Genomic DNA, 18,519 nt, shown 5'->3' with positions numbered 1-18,519 from the left:
ATAGTAAGTCGTCATAAGAGATTTCACATTATTAGATGGGTCTGAAAACTAACAGAAAGAAATACAATAAAATAAATAAAGATCAAACAAAAACAGTTGTTACATTGCATAACTACTTGGCTCACAGTTCCGCTTTACCGTTAACTCCAGAGAAAGTATATGTCTCAGCTCACGAGAGCTAAGGGGACTTTTAGTGGGAATCTGTTGGGAGAGTCTGCAATACCCCTGTAGGTCAACCCATGGGGACCAGATTTTATTAAACAATTTCTGCTTGTCCTTAAAGGAATCCAGTCATTGAAAACATGTTTTTTTCAAAAGCATCAGTTAATAGTGCTACTCCAGCAGAATTCTTAAAAGAGCAAACAGATTTTTTATATTCAATTTTGAAATCTGACATGGGGCTTGACATTTTGTCAATTTCCCAACTGCCCCCAGTCATGTGACTTGTGCCTGCACTTTAGGAGAGAAATGCTTTCTGGCAGGCTGTTGTTTTTCCTTCTCAATGTAACTGAATGTGTCTCAGTGGGACATGGGTTTTTACTACTGAGTGCTGTTCTACCAGACAGCTTTTATCTTGTGTTAGGGAGCTGCTATCTGGTTACCTTCCCATTGTTTTTTTGTTTGGCTGCTGGGGGGAAAAAGGGAGGGGGGTGATATCACTCTAACTTGCAGTACAGCAGTAAAGAGTGATTGAAGTTTATCAGAGCACAAATCACATGACTTGGGGCAGCTGGGAAATTGACAATATGTCTAGCTCCATGTCAGATTTCAAAATTGAATATAAAAAAAATTGGTTTGCTCTTTTGAGAAATGGTTTTCAGTTCAGAATTCTGCTGGAGCAGCACTATTAACTGATGCATTTTGAAAAAATGTTTTTCCCATGACAGTATCCCTTTAAGTGTTAAAATTAGTTTCTCCAACACCATTATATTGCCTATCCTCATTTTCCCCATATTAAAATTCAATTTGGAAGTACGCCACAAATTTAGCAATGATTTGTTTAGTAGAGTTAGGGATCCTTTCTTATTGGGATAGCAAATTATTAATCATTGTATAGATCCGTATCCCCAGACATTTTATAGTGGGGCAATCCTACCACATGTGCCCCATTGTACCAAATACATTGCAGCCTCAAACAGTTTGAAGAGAGACTGGGAAACCATTTGGCTATTTTTGTCTGAACTATATACCACCTTAATAATACCGTAAATTAGGTTTCTTGGATAGGGACATTAATAGAACATCTAGCTGGTTTCTGTAACATATCTTCCCATACTTCCTCAGATTGTTTATTACCCAGCTCTCTGTATAAGTCTATGACGTACTTCAACTGCAAACAGGGGCTATGGAGGTCAGATCCCTATAAAGTGTGGAAACATTTTTTGGGCCCAGAGGCCTGGGAATAAATATGTTTTTAAATAGGGTTGGGGATGGAACCTCTTTATGCTTCAGGTAGACACATAATGGTGTATTTTTGCCAGATGGAACAATTCCCCCTGGAGATATAAAATGTCTCTTTAATAGCTGGGGCTAAAGGTGGCCATACTTTCGGCCAGATCTCGATCGGGGAAGCCCGTCGGGGGCCCCCATACACGGGCCAATAAGCTGCCGACACAGTCTGTCGGCAGCTTTTATCGGCCCGTGTATGGCCACCTTAACAATAGTGAGCCTGATTTGGTCAAGTCCCAAATTCTGCCCAGGCCAGACCAGTGCCACTAATTAAAATGCCTGTCTTCCCGGGCAGAAATCAGGGTTTAAAGACCAATCCAACAATGGGAAATGAGGGGATTCAAGTTTGTAATATTTATTTAAAACATGGTTGAGTTATTTAGGTCTTAATCTTTTAGGGAACCATAAAAAATTGGAGCTAGAATGGTCCGTCAGGTCCGCTCTCTCCAAACAAACCCATAGGGGAATAGTTAGTGTAATGTGCCACTTGGCCATTTGACTCAGTTGGGCAGCTATAAAGTATTTATTAAAATCTGGGACTCCCAACCCCCTTTCCATTTGTGATTCAATATATATTTTCTAGGTATGCAAGGTTTTACCATGTTCCATATGTGCCTGTAGCATATTTTGTGCAAGGTCTGAAAAAATTCAGGTTTGGGGGTTAGTGGTAAAACAGAAAGATAACATACAACTTTTGGCATTACCACCATCTTAACAGACTGTATTCTACCTGTGCATTTATACTGTGCCTGCCACATATATTCCCGATATATTGGGGTTCTGTCATAGAGCACAGATTAAAGGCTTAAAGGAAAACTATACCCCCCAAACAATGTAGGTCTCTATTAAAAGATACTGAGTAAAACAGCCCATGTGTAAAACCCTGCTTCATGTAAATGAACCATTATCATAATAATATACTTTTTTAGTAGTATGTGCCATTGGGTAATCATAAATAGAAAATTGCCATTTTAAAAAATAAGGGCCGCCCCCTGAGATCGTAGGATTCACTGTGTACACATACAAACCACATGTAAGGTCACATGAGCCAATTAACAGACAGAGTTCTGCCTTTTGCTTCCTCACTTCTTCCTGTTACAGTTAGTGTTGTAGTATTTCTGGTCAGGTGATCTCTGAGACAGCACAGATAGAGTCATGAAATGGTGGTTCAAGGCAAGAGATGTAAAAGGGCAATATTTATGTAAATATATATTCCAGTTTGGTAAGATTATTTAATATGTCATTCAATTTGATATAAACTGTTGCTTAAGTATTCATTTTGGGGGTATAGTTTTCCTTTAAAAGCCATTAAAAAAAGCAGCAGGGAAAGGGCCCCCCCGTGTTTTGGAATTTTTTAAATCTTTAAGGGCAGCATGGATTTCTTCCTCAGCAATAGGCTGGGAAACTAAATCTACCTGTTGCTTGCTGCTTTCCTCATTTTAGATGTAACACAGATGCCACTATATTTCTTCTGTTAACACACTGCCATCTGCATGTCCAGTAAAGAACAAGTAAATGAGTGGGGAATAAAAAAAAAAAACCTACCAGGGCACAAGTCTGGTATTTATGTTTTTCTCATGCACATGGAACGAAAAAACTTTACCATTGCAGTAAAGGGGGTAATGAGCTATGTATGCATGTGCTTACTAAACACTTAAATGCAACAGTCCCACATTGGAGTGTAAAGTCGAGGTAAAGACAACGAAGCCCCACCAAGAAAGATGATCAAATTATTGTACCTTAAAAATCCACCCATGTCACTAGTGGGACACAAAGGAGAAGGGATAAGTTCTGAGGCTGTGCTCATCAGTGTCAAAAGATGTGTGGTACCTCCAGGCTGGCACAATAAGCGTACTCGTTATTCAAGATTTATAATAATAATTTGAACGTAACAGGCTTGCTTGATATGAAGTCCAGGAGGTGGTACATGCCTATGGAGATTTTGTTGCCTTTTAACTAATCAGTAAATCATATATACATTAAATGATTAGGGAATGAACAAACCATGTATATGAATATATCAGAATTGTTAAGCCTACCTGGCATCCAGGATTCCCTCGTATTCTAGGAGCTGGCGCTTAAATCCTGAATTTGGCCTAGTTACACTGCGCTTCTGCTTGACAAAGTTGTATGCTTTCTCCATGCTCCAACCATACTCTTTCATAGCATATGCAATGACAGTAGAGGCAGAGCGGCTGACCCCCATTTTGCAATGCACCAAGCACTTAGAATTGTTCTTCCTTGTAATAGAGAACAGAAAAAACCAATGAGAGGAATTTCATATTTTAGTTTCCTATAACAGCACACAAAGCATCTATTTAGGATCAAACTTACTTGACCCAACTCATTCGCTGTCTCGGTTTTTATTGGCATGGCTATAAAGCAAGTAATTAACCACTATAATATTATTAATAATATATAGTCACACAACTCTATTATCTGGTAGACATGCTGTTCATACTTAGATATTAAGGGACAGATTTATCAAGGGTCGAATATTGAAGTGATAAATACTTCAAAATTCGACCATCGAATGGCTTTACTTCAACTTAGAATATCGAAGTCGAAGTTTTTTTTCCCCTAATTTGACTGTTTTGCAGTCGAAGTAAAATCATTCGATCGAACAATGAAATCCTTCGAATCGAACGATTTGAAGGATTTCATCCATCGATCGAACGATTTTTCTTCGACTTCAAAAAACTTAGAAAAACGCACTAGAAGGTCCACATAGGCTAACACAGCACTTCGGCAGGTTTAATTTGGCAAAGTATTTTACTTCGAATAGAATTCGAAGTCGAAGTCGTAGTAGCCTATTCGATGGTCGAAGTATCAAAAAAATTACTTTGAATTTCAAATTTTTTTACTTCGAAAATTCCTAAGTGTATTAAGGAAAATGGTTTATTCTCAATATGTTTCCAAGAGTTTGCTACCAAGCATCCTGCCTTTTTAAGATTCTTAGGGGCACATTTACTAAGCTCGAGTGAAGGATTAGAAGGAAAAAAAAACTTTGAAATTTGAATGTTTTTTTTGGCTACTTCGACCTTCGTATCGAACGCTTCAAACTAAAAATCGTTCGACTATTCGACCATTCGATAGTCGAAGTACTGTCTCTTTTTAAAAAAACTTCGACTACCTACTTCGCCACCTAAAACCTACCGAGCACCAATGTTAGCCTATGGGGACCTTCCTCATAAGCTTTCCTAGCAATTTCTGATTGAAGGAAAATCGTTCGATCGATGGATTAAAATCCTTAAAAATCGTTCAATTCAAAGGATTTAATCGTTTTTCCTTCGATCAAACTAAATACGGTAAATCCTTCGACTTCGATATTCAAAGTTGAAGGATTTTACTTCAATGGTCGAATATCGAGGGTTAATTAACCCTCGATATTCGACCCTTAGTAAATGTGCCCCTACATGTTGATTTAACTATGACTTTTAACAACACATTTTTATGTTTAAGATTTGGCAGTGGGGCTTTTTTTTTTTTTTTTACACGTTATACACCATGTGTGCTGCGTCTACATTATCCATCTTCCTTTATTACTATAACCATAACTTACCATACACTATATATATTATTCTAAGTGGATGAAGATGGTGATGGTGGAGTTCTTAAGCAGTAAAAACTGCTTTGCTTTTTCATAGATCTTGTAGTACAAAATATTTTTTGCTTGATTTTAAATTCTAATGACCTTGATTTTGTGCCCCCCCCCTGCATACCATTTAATGCACTATTACAGCAATTATGCCAGAGCAAGTCTTTCAGCCAGATGACTAATCATCTGGGGTAGTGATTGAGAACATTTTACCAGACTCCAGAAGGAAAGTCAGTCGTTTTGTGGGCATATGTCGTCTGTGTGTTGCCAGCTTAAGTCTGCAAGGATGTTATGGTAGAACTAGGGGTGAGACCTAAGAGCATATCACTGTGTAGAATGTTGTTTATTGAATTCACATCTACCAGCCTTTGCAAAGATTCATGTGACTGGTATCTATATGTAGCTCTGGAAACATGGTGAACATGGAATCACCTGTTCCTTATTTATACAACAGAGGCAGGATACTCAATGCAGGGAATGTAAAATGGATAGTAAAGACCTTTAAGGCCTGGGTCTAATTTTGTTTTGGTCCATTTTCTTGGTTTTGGTGTTTCAGTTGACAGCTAAGGTAAGACAAATCACCAGACCCACAACACACAAACTACATATTGTGGGTGAAGGAATACAATATACTCACTTTGCCTTGTTAATGAAGTGATATGCATCATTCCAATGGGAGAGCAGGTCTGTAGTTTCCTCATCATACACCCGAATATTATGATAGGCAAACATTCCTGGAAAGAAGTTATCAATCTCCCGGGTGACATTAAGAATATAGCCAACTCTGCAAGCAATGAAAAGATTATAGTGACAACATTTTATTTTAAAAAAAGAACTCATTGGGGAACTCTAACACAAACATGGGCTTAATAGTGTCAGTTTTTAAACATAAAACCCAAATACACATTTAACACACAGGCCACAAAGCAGAATTGTACTCAGTGTGTTGTAAATCTAATGTGACATTTGTCACACACATAATAAAATGTTAGAAATGTTTAGAGAGGCTTCTAATACCCACTTGAACTTGGAATGCAATGTAAATATGCAGCTTTCTTTTTATTTTCAGTCTGTCAAAAGCACAGAGTATGTTCTAATTTAGTACTAAAACAAAGAACTCACCCTGTACTGTGTAACTCCTCCAGGTTTGACGCATTCCACTCGGAACCCTGAAATAAGCAGAGAGTCACGTGGCGTTTTTTAAATTATCTTAAGTTGCTGTCTCTCACAATTTCTAAACCTATTACATATTGCTGGTCCTAAAACTAGATAATGAGAACTCAAGTAAACAAATGAGTAATTTTAAATTCTCACAAATGTTTAAATTCCAAAATTTCCTCTGTTTTAGCTTACCAAATAAACATGATCAAATATGAGGGAAGCCTTATCCATCTGTCCCAAGATAAGCAACATTTCATTGTCTATGTATTCTTTATATTCCTTTAGGTTACAACTCAGCTTCTCTTCCAGCTCATTGCGAATCTATAAAGGCAGAAAAAATATATAACTAGGTTACTCTCTGTTCTGTGCTGAACTGGAGTAACTGACTTTTTAATAAAAAAATAAACCCCTTTATGAACAAACATTTATCTTTTATTCCCTTTTATAATGTAGTTAAGTAATATTCACTGCTTTCAAGAAACGGTCACACTTCCCTTCCTATTGTAGAACTATAAGCATAATGAGTAGGGCTTTAATTCTGATTACCTTTCATGAGGCGTTCTACATAGATTACAAGATCAACACCATTGGTGCATATAAACATTGTGTTTTTGTTATTGATGTTAATGTTAAGAGGTCTTGAATGCAGCTATAACCAGTACTGTATCTAAATGCTGAGAATTATCCCTCTCTCTACTCAGCCACCCAAGAACCGATACTCCAAGAGAGAAAAAAAAAACACTAATTGTGGGCAAGGTTTGTTCTGCAGGCAGCTATTTGAGCTACACAATATCACTATGACTGCATATAAAAAATGTCTTATGCTCTTGCCTATCTTGCCTAATTTAAGGACCCCGGGCAAAACGTTGCTGGGACAACTCTAGAATCTCTCTCATGGGCCATGCCTAAACTTTTTATGTTTGTGTTCTGCAACAACTAAAGTAGCTCACCTCTTTACAGGTCACATTCTCCAAGTCTCTGGTCATCATGATACTCCTCAGTGTTTGTCTTATAAGCAACTCAGTCCTCTCCCCCTCATTAGGCCTGAATACAGGAAAGAGATACAGTTCATTAAAAAGGGAAAAGAAAACATACAAATGTGTGGATAGTTGTGCATAAGCTAAAAGACTGAACTTAAATGGTTCTAATTTCCTTAATTCACCTGAGTTGCTTTACTAACCCCCTCTTACCCAACTGATACCGCTAATACTCAGTCTTCAGTGTAATCATCTGTCTGCACATTTAGACCATGTATCACAATTGACACAGCATGAACATGTAATATATATTTTATTGTAATGCTAAAATCAGGTTTTAAAATACATTATTCAGTATCGAAGTTTCAGTGGTGAAGTACAATATCACATAACCCTGTCCACTGGATACCAGTGAACTCCTTTAAAACCAAAATAGGCCAACAAATAACAAAATGGGCAGAACAGCGGTTGGCACTGATAATTTGCACCACTAAGGTTTGCAAGTATACTCTTGCTTTTTTGATTGTGAGGTGCTCTTTTTTTCCCAGTATTAACCACAACCAGATAACGTGTTTTTTTCCCCAAATGCTTTTGCACACTGACGACACAAACACATTCAACACACAAAATATATAATTTGGCAAGTATACACACACACACACACAAACACGTGAGTTTTTGACTTATATTAAAAAAATATAACTCTAAATACCAAAATAAAGGTATACATTATATCTTGTTATGGAAGTGAACACATTTCGGCAGATTATGAAAGCTTAATGTAAACTGAAAGATCCCACGTGAAAATGCCCCAAAAGAGAAAGCATAATCAGCTGGCAGTTAACGCTGAATGAATCTTAAGCCATCTCTAACCTTAAAGGAGAAGAAAAGTCGTCCTGCACTTGGGGGTGCCAAATGTTAGGCACCCCCAAGTGACTGTATTAACTTACCTGAAACCCTGGGTCAGTGCTCCTATCAGCAGAAAACTGCACCGGCCCGGGGTTCTTCCAGCGAGCACCACGGTTTCTTCTTTCTTCAGATTTCCCGGGGCAGACGCATGTGCAGTTGAATGAAATAGCCTTCTTTTTAGTTAAAGTTTGGCTTTTCGTTCTACTGCACATGTGCTGCCGCACGAAGAAAGAGGAAGACGGAAGAGGATCGCTACATGGTGCTCACTGGTATAATCCCAGACCGGTGCAGTTTTCTGCTGATAGAAGCACCGGCCCAGGGTTTCAGATAAGTTAATACAATCACTTGGGGGTGCCTAACATTTGGCACCCCCAAGTGCACGAAAACTTTCCTTCTCCTTAAGCAAGAAAGATTCTAAAGGTCTTCATACACAAGCAAGATATAAGCTGCTTCCCTGATCAATATCTGGCCGAAAGTTTGCCAGATGTTGATCGGGCAGGGTTATAAATCCTGTTGGATTTAGGACTGTATTCGTTTGTTGATGCGGTCCTTGATCCGGCTGCCTGTATGCGACTTAGCCAAACGAGTGAATCTCTGTATGCATGGCCAGCTTCAGGCCCGGACTGGCAATCTGTGGGTTCTGGCAAATGCCAGAGGGGCTGCTATAAGGTGCCATAGAAAGTCACTATTTAGTGGGCTGGTGGGGCTGTTTGGGCCTCTATGTGGGCTGATTGGGCCTCTGTGTACCTGAAATGCCAGGGCCTATTTTAATTCTCAGTAAGGACCTGGCCAGCTTTAGTGGTGGCATACCACCACCATATCTGGCCACTTTCAGAACAAATAGTACTTACTTCTCCATAAAGAGAATAGGGGAATCTGCACGGGCAGATTCCAAATCCTGCATGGTGTTCCATTCATTGATGCAGCTTTGATCAGAGCTGATGCAGCTTTCATAGTAAGTAGCCCAGACAAGAGACAGACCTCCAGGAAAATAATTAAAACGTCTGGCAACCTCACAGGCTTTATGAAGTACTTGTAGGGCTGACCTGAAGGAGGGAGGAACATAAGAAACCGAAATAAAAATTAAACACTGGCTTGCAATAATCAAAAGTAAAATAATCAATTACTGTAGAATCCCTGCATTAAATAGTATGCAAAATATCATTTATTGCTCGATTTATAAAATAAATGGATGCACTTGAACACAATTTATTCCACCGTGCCAGTAGAACATATTTGTGTGTTCTGTAAGACGTGTAACAGATTCAGGCTTATTGCCCCTGGCAATACTGATGGCATGGACCAACTATCACTCGTTTCACAATCCCAAATCAAACAACAATTTTTGCCAGACTCTCAGAAGCAGGCTATGCCATCAGTTATGCGCAGATCTATATCACCTTAAAGGGCAAGTCAACCCCAAAATAAAAACTATATAAATAAGCAACTTTCCAAAATATGTTAAACATTTTCAGTGCATTTAAAGTTATCTGTAAGAGCTATTGCCATTAAAAACAGCATTTGCCAAACTCCTGGAGACTTTTTAAACAATGTTGCAAAAGTCTTAGTTCACCAGCAATGACAGGTCTGTCAGCTAGTTACATTGTATCAACAGTCTGAGCCATCAGGGCATTTTTTAATGGGGACCCATTGTGCTTAAAGGGGTTGTTCAACTTTTAATGAACCTTTAGTATGATGTAGAGAGTGATAGTCTGAGACAATTTGCAATTGTTTATTCATTGTTTTTTTTAGTTATTTGGCTTTTTATTCAGCAGCTCTCCAGTTTGCAATTTCAGCAATCTGGTTGTTAGGGTCCAAATTACCTTAGCAACCATTCATTGATTTCAATAAGAGACTGGAATATAAATAATATAGGGAATGACAAAATAGTTGAAGCCCCATGTTTTATGAGGCAGCACTTGTTAGGGACCTACATGCAGCAATATTTCAATGTACAATATTAATTTCACGTGACTTAAAAGAAACACCAAACAATGTAAATTGCTGGATATGGTACATAAAGGTTTACTCAAATTATTGTGAACAAGGCACCAGGATCTGATAAAAAAACACTCTCGGGTACTTAGAGGCCTGGCTAAAATTGCGCAAAGCTATCTATTTCTGATTTTCTTAGACTCAATTTCATCAGGTATGGTGCCTATGGATTGGATGAAATCTGATGCAATTCCAATGTTTAAAAAGGGATTCTAATCTCAGCCTGGCAATTATAGGCCCAAAAGTTTGATGTATGTGGTGAGAAAGTTATTTGAAGGCTTGTTCAAAAGTATGTTCTAAAGAATGGCATTATGAGCAGTAATCAGCATGGCTTCATAAAGGAGAAGTCATGTCAGACAAAACAGTGCAAAATTTCATTCAGATCATTTTGAATTATACCTAGTCTGGTACTCACCACATGGCCTGGACAGATACAGGTTTGAACACATGGGTTTTGCCTGCAGTATTAATGCTGAAGCCCCTGAGTGTAAAAAAAACAAAAAAAAAACAAGAGATAACTTTAATGATTTGGGGAGCTTGGAGAACACATTACAATTTCTGCACGTAATAGCAATATATATATATATATATATATATATATATATATATATACACACACACGTATATATATATATATATATATATATATATATATATATATATATATACACATATATATATATTTATTAAGAACTGTAACATTGCTGTTAAAATTGTGACAGACTGTTTTCATGAAATAACTTCTTTGTTTAATGAATCAAAATTATGCACACTATATAGTTAACTAATTGGTCATGTCATTTTGTCTTTCAGTCGGGACAAGAGTGCTCTAAGTCAGAAAAGAGTTAAAATGACTCTGTAAGAATCAGCCAAGAAACAAGAAAAGCCCTGTGAATGATCACATTCCTCACCCACACAGCAAAAATGATGGGTTCCACCAAGAAAAGACAATTATGGCATTCAGCGATTTAACAGTGTGCCAACACCGTAGGTCATATAACACTGTACTGAAGAGTATATGATACGTTTGTGCTAATGGGTTAATATTTTGGTATGCTTCTACAAACAGATTCTGCTGTCTAGCAAAAGTAACCATAAGTTACAGAAATAAAGTACTGTTCACCACTACACCACTGAATTTACTTGGAAAGATGGATTTATTAACTTAGAGAAATTTCTTTTCTTACCCATCTCCATCCAGGTGGATTTTAGTGTCGCTCCACAGGTAAAGGACCATCCCAATGGTGCAGCTTTTACTGTAAAGACAGGCCATTGTGAGGCAGTGTTAGTATGAACATTGAAAAAAAATAAAACTGCACCCCCATGAAGTCTGCCCATTCCCACCTAGCTTTAAATTATGACACGTCCTTGAGCCTCCCCCTTACAACTCTTCTAACCCATAGTTTTGGTTATTTCTTGTGCTAAACAGGGCAAACAAGAAACTGAAGCTTCTCTATGTTTGGTGTTTGCAAGACAGATAATTAGATTCACCCTTTGTTGTGGCCGTTTTCTTAATAGTAGTAGATTATACAGGGGATATCTGCGCATTGACAATGATCTATCTTGCAGAGATGCATATTGTCTTTAAGATGATTTGAGAAACAATAATCATACAGTAGCTCACAAATTCTGATGTTTTATTTAGGGATGCACTGCATCCAGGATGCGGTTCGGAATTCGTCCAGGATTCGGCCTTTTTCAGCAGGATTCGGCCGAATCCTTGTGCCCAGCCGAACCGAATCCAAATCCTAATTTGCATATGCAAATTAGGGGCGGGGAGGGAAATTGCGTGACTTTTTGTCAGAAAACAAGGAAGTTAAAAATGTTTTCCCCTTCCCATCACTAATTTGCATATGCAAAGTAGGGTTCGGATTCGGTATTCGGCCGAATCTTTCACGAAGGATAAAGGGGTTCGGCCGAATCCAAAATAGTGGATTCGGTGCATCCCTAGTTTTATTCATTTCTTAAAAAAAAACAAAAAACACACTATGACTAGATCATCAATACTAAATTTCACTGGAGGATTTTCCCTTCATATAGTGGAGTCCTGCCAACTTTGTAACTGTAAATGACCCTCTGCCAGTTTGTGTTTAACTCCATGTTCTGATGGGAAATCTAGGGTATGTAATAGATCCAGAGAGGAGCTGACTCAGCTCAAGGGTTATGTGTCTGTGTAATGTGAACCTAACAATTAACTCTGCTAGGCTGTGAGACAGATTACTTTTACACAAGTACAATGATCTGTTACAGATTACACCTGTAAAGTAACCTTTAAGTGAAACACAACAGTAACAGCTATCAGAATACACTACTAAAGGGGCAATGTTGGGAGCTGTGTCAGTCCTCTGAACTAGCTGCAAGGAAACAGCTATGCAGTTACAAAGCCTTGGCCTTCTTGAGTTTTCTATTAAACAAATTATTAGAGTGGGCCATCCTATTGCATGTTCCACTGAAAAACAACAGAGTCACTAAGTCCCCCGAAACCTTGATTCCAGTTGTGTCTGCCATGCAGTGAGAACTAAAAAACTTTGTCTTAAACTGCCCATGCCAGGCACATCAGCGTTGTTTAGACTGGAATAAACTAGCCAATAAATGTTAAGATCCAGTCAGAAAAATGATCAGATTAACAGAATTGTTCAGGGGAGGAACGTGGTTCATTAAAAAAGATTATACTTAAATGTGGTAATAATAATTACTGACCAAATGACTTTACATGTTCAAGCCCAAGAAGATTACAATTAGCAATTTGACTAGTTTCAGGCAGAGGCAGATTATGTGCTCATGTGTGACCAACTTTCAAGATGCTCTGCTGTAAATTGTAGCAATAGATAAAAGAACAACAAGGCAAAGCACACAATACTTCTAGTCTTGCTGAATTTATGACATGTAGCAGACAAGACTCAGTACTTGATATAGATGTTTTGTGGACACCTGAAAACAAAGAACTTTTTTGTGGAAATTAAAGGTTGCCAGGTCAGGAAATCAAAACAGAGTATTTATTCAGCCATTTTGCCAAATACATTTAGGGGCCGATTCACAAAGAGTCGAATATCGAGGGTTAATTAACCCTCGATATTCGACTGGGAATTAAAATCCTTCAACTTTGAATATCGAAGTCGAAGGATTTAGCGCAAATAGTGCGATCGAACGATAAAATCCTTCGAATCTAACGATTCGAAGGATTTTAATCCAACGATCGAAGGAATATATAAGTTAGCCAAGCCTATGGGGACCTTCCCCATAGGCTAACATTGAGTTCGGTAGCTTTTAGATGGCAAACTAGGGGGTCGAAGTTTTTTCTTAAAGAGACAGTACTTCGACTATCGAATGGTCGAATGGTCAAACTATTTTTAGTCTGAATCCTTCGATTCGAAGTCGTAGTCGTAGTCGAAGGTCGTAGTAGCCCATTCGATGGTCGAAGTAGCCCAAAAAACACTTAGAAAATTCTGTTTTTTTACTTCGAATCCTTCACTCAAAGTTAGTGAATCGGCCCCTTAAAGTAAAATTAACAGCTGAAACTTTATCTTACATCAAAAGTGAGCACAAAGATTTTCTACCTACAGTTTTTTAGATGCCTACCTTTCTTTGTTAGTAAAATCTACTCCCAGTAATATATTCTCTTCTGTGTCCTGCCTTCCATTGCAGTATACCACCACCATGTAGCGCACCCGATCTGTCCAGTTGCTTTCCAAGCGCACAGCCTGAAATAAAAATCATACATATTTTGCTAGCTAGCACCAGTGTGTTTTAGGGAAGGAACGAGAATCCTATTTATTATGTATTTATTATATTTATTGCAATTAACCTGTGAAACTAACTGCGGAGTAACATTGTAGAGCAAATGTTTAAGATTAACTCTGTATCCCCCAAAGTGTTTTCTAAAACTGTCAAATGTCCTGTTTGAGAAAGCAAGTAGACACAGTTTTAACAGCCCAGCATTTGCACGGTATTTCCTTTAGTACCGTATGCCTATCTTAAGGTGGCTGTACAATGCACAATAAAAGTAAGGTAACTCCATACCAAGTCAGAAGCTTATTGACCGATGTATGGTGCCCCAAAAATATGAACCAGATAACAGTTGTAAAAATAAAACAAAAGTTTAGATTTGTCTGCTTTCTAAAAGAAAGTTAGTGATAATTTGTTTGCAATGTATAAAGGTAAAATACTAATGATTATACTTATTTGTAGGCTCATTTAGGCATAGAAATAAATTGAGTTATAAAAAATATCCCAGTTTTTCAACACTTAACTTACAGAGCGGGCTTTTATGCAATGCTGTATGAACACTTTAAATAACAAGGTGAAAATGTATTTTAGTGCAGCTTACACAAGGCTGCCTCTTACCAACTTAATGCGATCTTCGCAGCGGAGGAGATTAATCATAAGCTGGAGATGCTGGGGAAGATCTCCTGAAAAGAGCAAGTAGCATACTTATATTACTGCATTCAAGCTTCCCTCTGTAGCATGACAATTGGTCAGGGCTCTCTAGGACAGCAACTGCTCCTTAGGTTGGGTTTTATAGAAATATCTATGAGATGATGATATAGGCAATGATTTGGCACTCACTTTGGCCAATCTCAACCTTACTCCTTGACCATTTGTGTACATGTGTATTTTAAGGAGCAGTTTCAAGGAACATTTCTGCCATCACAGTATTAGTGACTTAACTTTTAGAAAGTGTAATTGTGTAAAAATGCCTCTATTATTTGATCCATACAACTGTGTTAGACATGGTTTCCTGGCAGCACCAATGCAAAGGTATTTTCAGTTGTTTTCTGGCTAGCAGAGCACAAGACCTCCTGCAGGCAACAATGCATTTACCCTACTCCTAAGGTATGGCTGGTCCAGCAGCTTTAATTTGCTTGTTCAAAAGATGAACTAAAACACTGGATATCGAATGAAAGTGCCAGGGAAGCATTAGGAGTAAATTACTATGAGAAAGGCTGGGCACAATGTGCAAAAAAAAAAAAGGCTGCAATCAAAACAGCAATGCCTGCATTTGGTGGTTTTGTGCCCTAAAGCTGGCCATAGATGCAAAGATCCGATCGTACAAATCATCGTACGATCGGACTTTCCCATCTCCCGACCCGCCACTAACCATTCAGATCAAAGTCTTACCAGTCAGATTAGTTAAAGAACAGATCAGCAATGTTCTGCCCCTGACAGCAATCGTACGATATCTATGTCCAACCAAAGCCAGTGACAGTCTCCCACTAAAAATCGTACGATCGACAATACACGCAGAGATATTATCGCCAGCCGACAGAAATTTTCTAACCTGTCCGATCGACCAATCTCCGCCGGACGAAAAATGTCGGGACTCTCCACACACGTTCCGAAAATCGTACGAATCCTCGATTCGTACGATCAGATCTTTGCGTCTATGGCCAGCTTAAGTGCTCAGGCACTTGTGTCTTGTCACTAGTATATTTATTCTGTCCCTGGCTTGTCAGTGCTGAAACAAATTGGTCATGAGAGGTATCAGCAAATCAGTCTGTTCTGACACAGTGAATTCCATCTGAAAGGCTTGTAGTATTAAACTGTTAAAAATGGCATTTCAAAAGGACAGTATAAGAACTGATGGTCAGACAACAAGGCTGAAATTTGCCTAAATTTTAAAGTCATGTTGACAAATAAATACATACAGGCACAAACAGATTCTGACTTTCTGACTGATCTTCTTTATTCATTCTGAGGCTATTGTCACACTAGGACAAATCCACCACATGTGCACAGTGACAGGTGGAAAGTGATCCTGCCACTAACTGTAAACACCTGTAGACATCAGGTGGAATTGGTGGAAAAACACAGGCAGAGTGAAGCTTTGTGCCTTTTTAATACTGTAATTTAGCTACACTCAGCAGCTCTCCAGTTTGGAATTTAGCCTGCAATCTGATGGCTTGGGGCCCACTTAACCTAGCATTAGGCACTGGTTTGAATGCCTGAAAGATGAGAAAGACGACAATGAGAAAGTTGCAATAGAAAAAAAAGGGAAAATATCTGTTTTCTGGTTTAAAAAAAACTCGGACTATCGCAATCTACAATTACTAAAAAGTAGTTAACCCTCTTCCCTTCCCAAGGTGACAGGCATAACCTACCAGCATGTTTGTGCAGATTTAGAAGACTCCTTTGCCCTTGTGTGCTGTTTCCTTGCTGCAAGAAGAGGGCAGCTCCCTTCACCATGAAAAAGCTGTCACTTAAACTGAGAAAAAAAGTAGAATAAATTAAATCATGCAGGTACATAAAGAAAATCAGACCACTTTTTAATTATATAACACCTGGTCTAGTTCTTTTTTCCTTTGGTTAAGTGTAATGTAATTTCCTGCTTCATGTACACGTACATTTTTTGTTTCTTGTTTTTATGTCCGTGCGCATATGTAAATCTTAACACCTGTCTGTTCCCTTTGTATTGCCATATGTGGCAACGCCTTAATCTATCTTTATTGAATGTAGTTCAAATTCAAAAAAATTGGTGCATAACATGTACAGTATATCACCTGGCATTGCTGTATTATGAAAACAAAAGAAGCAGTGTGGAAGTTCTAAAGATATGCTTATTTTTCAAGCTTAATAAGAACAGATGAAAGACTAGAACTGCCAGTAACCCCACACCAACATCAATCTACTGATTTTCATAGCAGGCTCTATTTCAGTGCCCAGACCATTTATCCTAGTCGTATACCATGCCTATGTGATGCCCCTAATTAATGGAAATCTAATTAACAACTCCTCAGTTATCTCACTGAAAAAGCCCACAAAATGCTTATCCCAGCACAACCCATTACCTACTCTTGATCCCACTGGGATTTTAGGAATCCTGCAGGCTCTATATCCTGGTCTTCAGCAGTTACAAAGTATATTGCATCTCTGGGGTTCTGCATGTGTTCTGTATCACACTGATTTCTCCAAAAGAAAGATGTTCCCAATAGGAGCCCTGCAAGTATTATGACTGCTTCCCTACATGGCATATTTCTCACCACATTAATCAGCACAAGTGAGATAACCCACCAAGAACGGTACATAAGAAAATGTCACAAAACAGTAATGATTTCCAGTTTCTGGATCTGCTCAATGCCTTATTGGACACTACACAAGAACCATGACATCAGTTTTCAGTAAATTTGTCAACAGCCTGGGTTATGAGGTCACTCTAGGGCGTTTACGTCCATGAAATCACAGTGTCCCTCTAATTGCAGGAAAAAGTGGAGGTAATGTTAGGGCTGATAGCCAGAAATGTGCTATATTTGACAAAGATGGAAAGCAGAAATGAATGGACTAAATTCATAGTAGCCTTCTGCCTACTACTTCTGCCAGGCCTGCAAGACCTACCGTAGACCGCATTTCTATCCCTTTGTGCATTAGTCAATCTTAACCTGCCAGAAATGTCTAAGTGCCTGTACAAATTACCCTGAAAGTATCTTTGTCAAAATCACATTTTCTTTCCCACCAAGAATATACCCCAAAAAAGCAGTTTCACACGGCATAGTCCTTTGTAAAACTTACTAGTGTCCTGATGATAGAAAGCTTCCTAGCAGTCCCAAAGCAAGGAGTTGGGCAGTACTGTATCAGATATGTACAGAATAGGGATATGTGCTGGCACTGGGAAAGGGAGGGAGGGAGGAAACAGCTGACCATTTGACTCCCACAGACCTCTCCACTCATACATTCACTATTAAACAGACTGGAGTAGAGGAAACAATACAGATGACAAATACACTTGAAAAAAAGAAGTGGCCAATGGAGTGATTAAGTGCAAAAAAAAAATTGTAATAAACATGGCATTGTTATAATTTTAATAGATCCCCATAGTGTTCACTGGATTGCAGCACAGCTGAAAAACATGTCTATAGGAAGTGTGTAATAATCTATAGCAGAGAGAAAGGAAGGAAAGAGATATTACCAAAATAATCTATTTCCTGGAATTGTGAGAGAGAGAGTAAGGCAACCCCATGTTATGTGTTGTAGATGATATATCCCTTCACCTCCATATACACTGCTAGTCCACAGAAGTCAATTTAAGTTGCTGTCTACATAGGCAGTTAGAGAAGAAGGAAACTTTCAGTGTTGGAGTGGGGTGTCGCAATGCATGAGAGGTTGGCCAGAGTGAGGTCAATATCTGAAGGAAATGATCTAGAAGTATAGAGACATAAAGGAGCTTCCCTAATGGTACTGTTGAGCGTGATTTTTCCTTGTTCTCTCTCGGGTAACCAAATGAACATGAACATTGCCTGTGTTTTATCAAGTGGTTTTGAGTGCTGACTTAAATATAGATGGTAAATCAAAACTGTGTCTGGAAACAGTTGGTGAGGAGACCAGTGAGCAGGTCCCAAGAGAAAAGTTGGATCCTTCTAAAGTGTATCATAGGCAGGGTATAGAACACATTGTAAGTTATGTTGAAAAAAAAGACACACATCCATGAAGCTCAAACTA

At 38.5% G+C, this 18,519-nt stretch overlaps 1 protein-coding gene across 2 annotated transcripts in view; it reads right to left on the bottom strand.

The window, feature by feature from the left end:
- The window catches only part of ssh1.L (slingshot protein phosphatase 1 L homeolog), a 38,494-nt gene that overhangs the window by 7,993 nt on the left and 11,982 nt on the right, over nucleotides 1-18,519 (bottom strand). The window contains exons 3-13 of one of the 2 annotated variants that reach the window (XM_018260868.2): nucleotides 16,188-16,291; nucleotides 14,434-14,498; nucleotides 13,669-13,790; nucleotides 11,277-11,345; nucleotides 10,505-10,570; nucleotides 8,946-9,140; nucleotides 7,159-7,252; nucleotides 6,401-6,529; nucleotides 6,170-6,216; nucleotides 5,685-5,831; nucleotides 3,489-3,689 (exon numbers count right to left, since the gene is read on the bottom strand). In XM_018260868.2, coding sequence (XP_018116357.1) covers nucleotides 3,489-3,689; nucleotides 5,685-5,831; nucleotides 6,170-6,216; nucleotides 6,401-6,529; nucleotides 7,159-7,252; nucleotides 8,946-9,140; nucleotides 10,505-10,570; nucleotides 11,277-11,345; nucleotides 13,669-13,790; nucleotides 14,434-14,498; nucleotides 16,188-16,291 — 1,239 coding nt within the window. Of the gene's footprint in view, nucleotides 1-3,488; nucleotides 3,690-5,684; nucleotides 5,832-6,169; nucleotides 6,217-6,400; nucleotides 6,530-7,158; nucleotides 7,253-8,945; nucleotides 9,141-10,504; nucleotides 10,571-11,276; nucleotides 11,346-13,668; nucleotides 13,791-14,433; nucleotides 14,499-16,187; nucleotides 16,292-18,519 lie in introns of those variants that run through there. The other variant, XM_018260875.2, reaches the window with a different exon arrangement.

Source organism: Xenopus laevis, chromosome 1L, assembly GCF_017654675.1.
Source record: "Xenopus laevis strain J_2021 chromosome 1L, Xenopus_laevis_v10.1, whole genome shotgun sequence".
In the NCBI taxonomy this organism is placed as follows: Eukaryota; Metazoa; Chordata; class Amphibia; order Anura; family Pipidae; genus Xenopus; species Xenopus laevis.
Note: the sequence above shows the minus strand (reverse complement) of the source record. Positions and strands in the feature narration are given on the sequence as shown.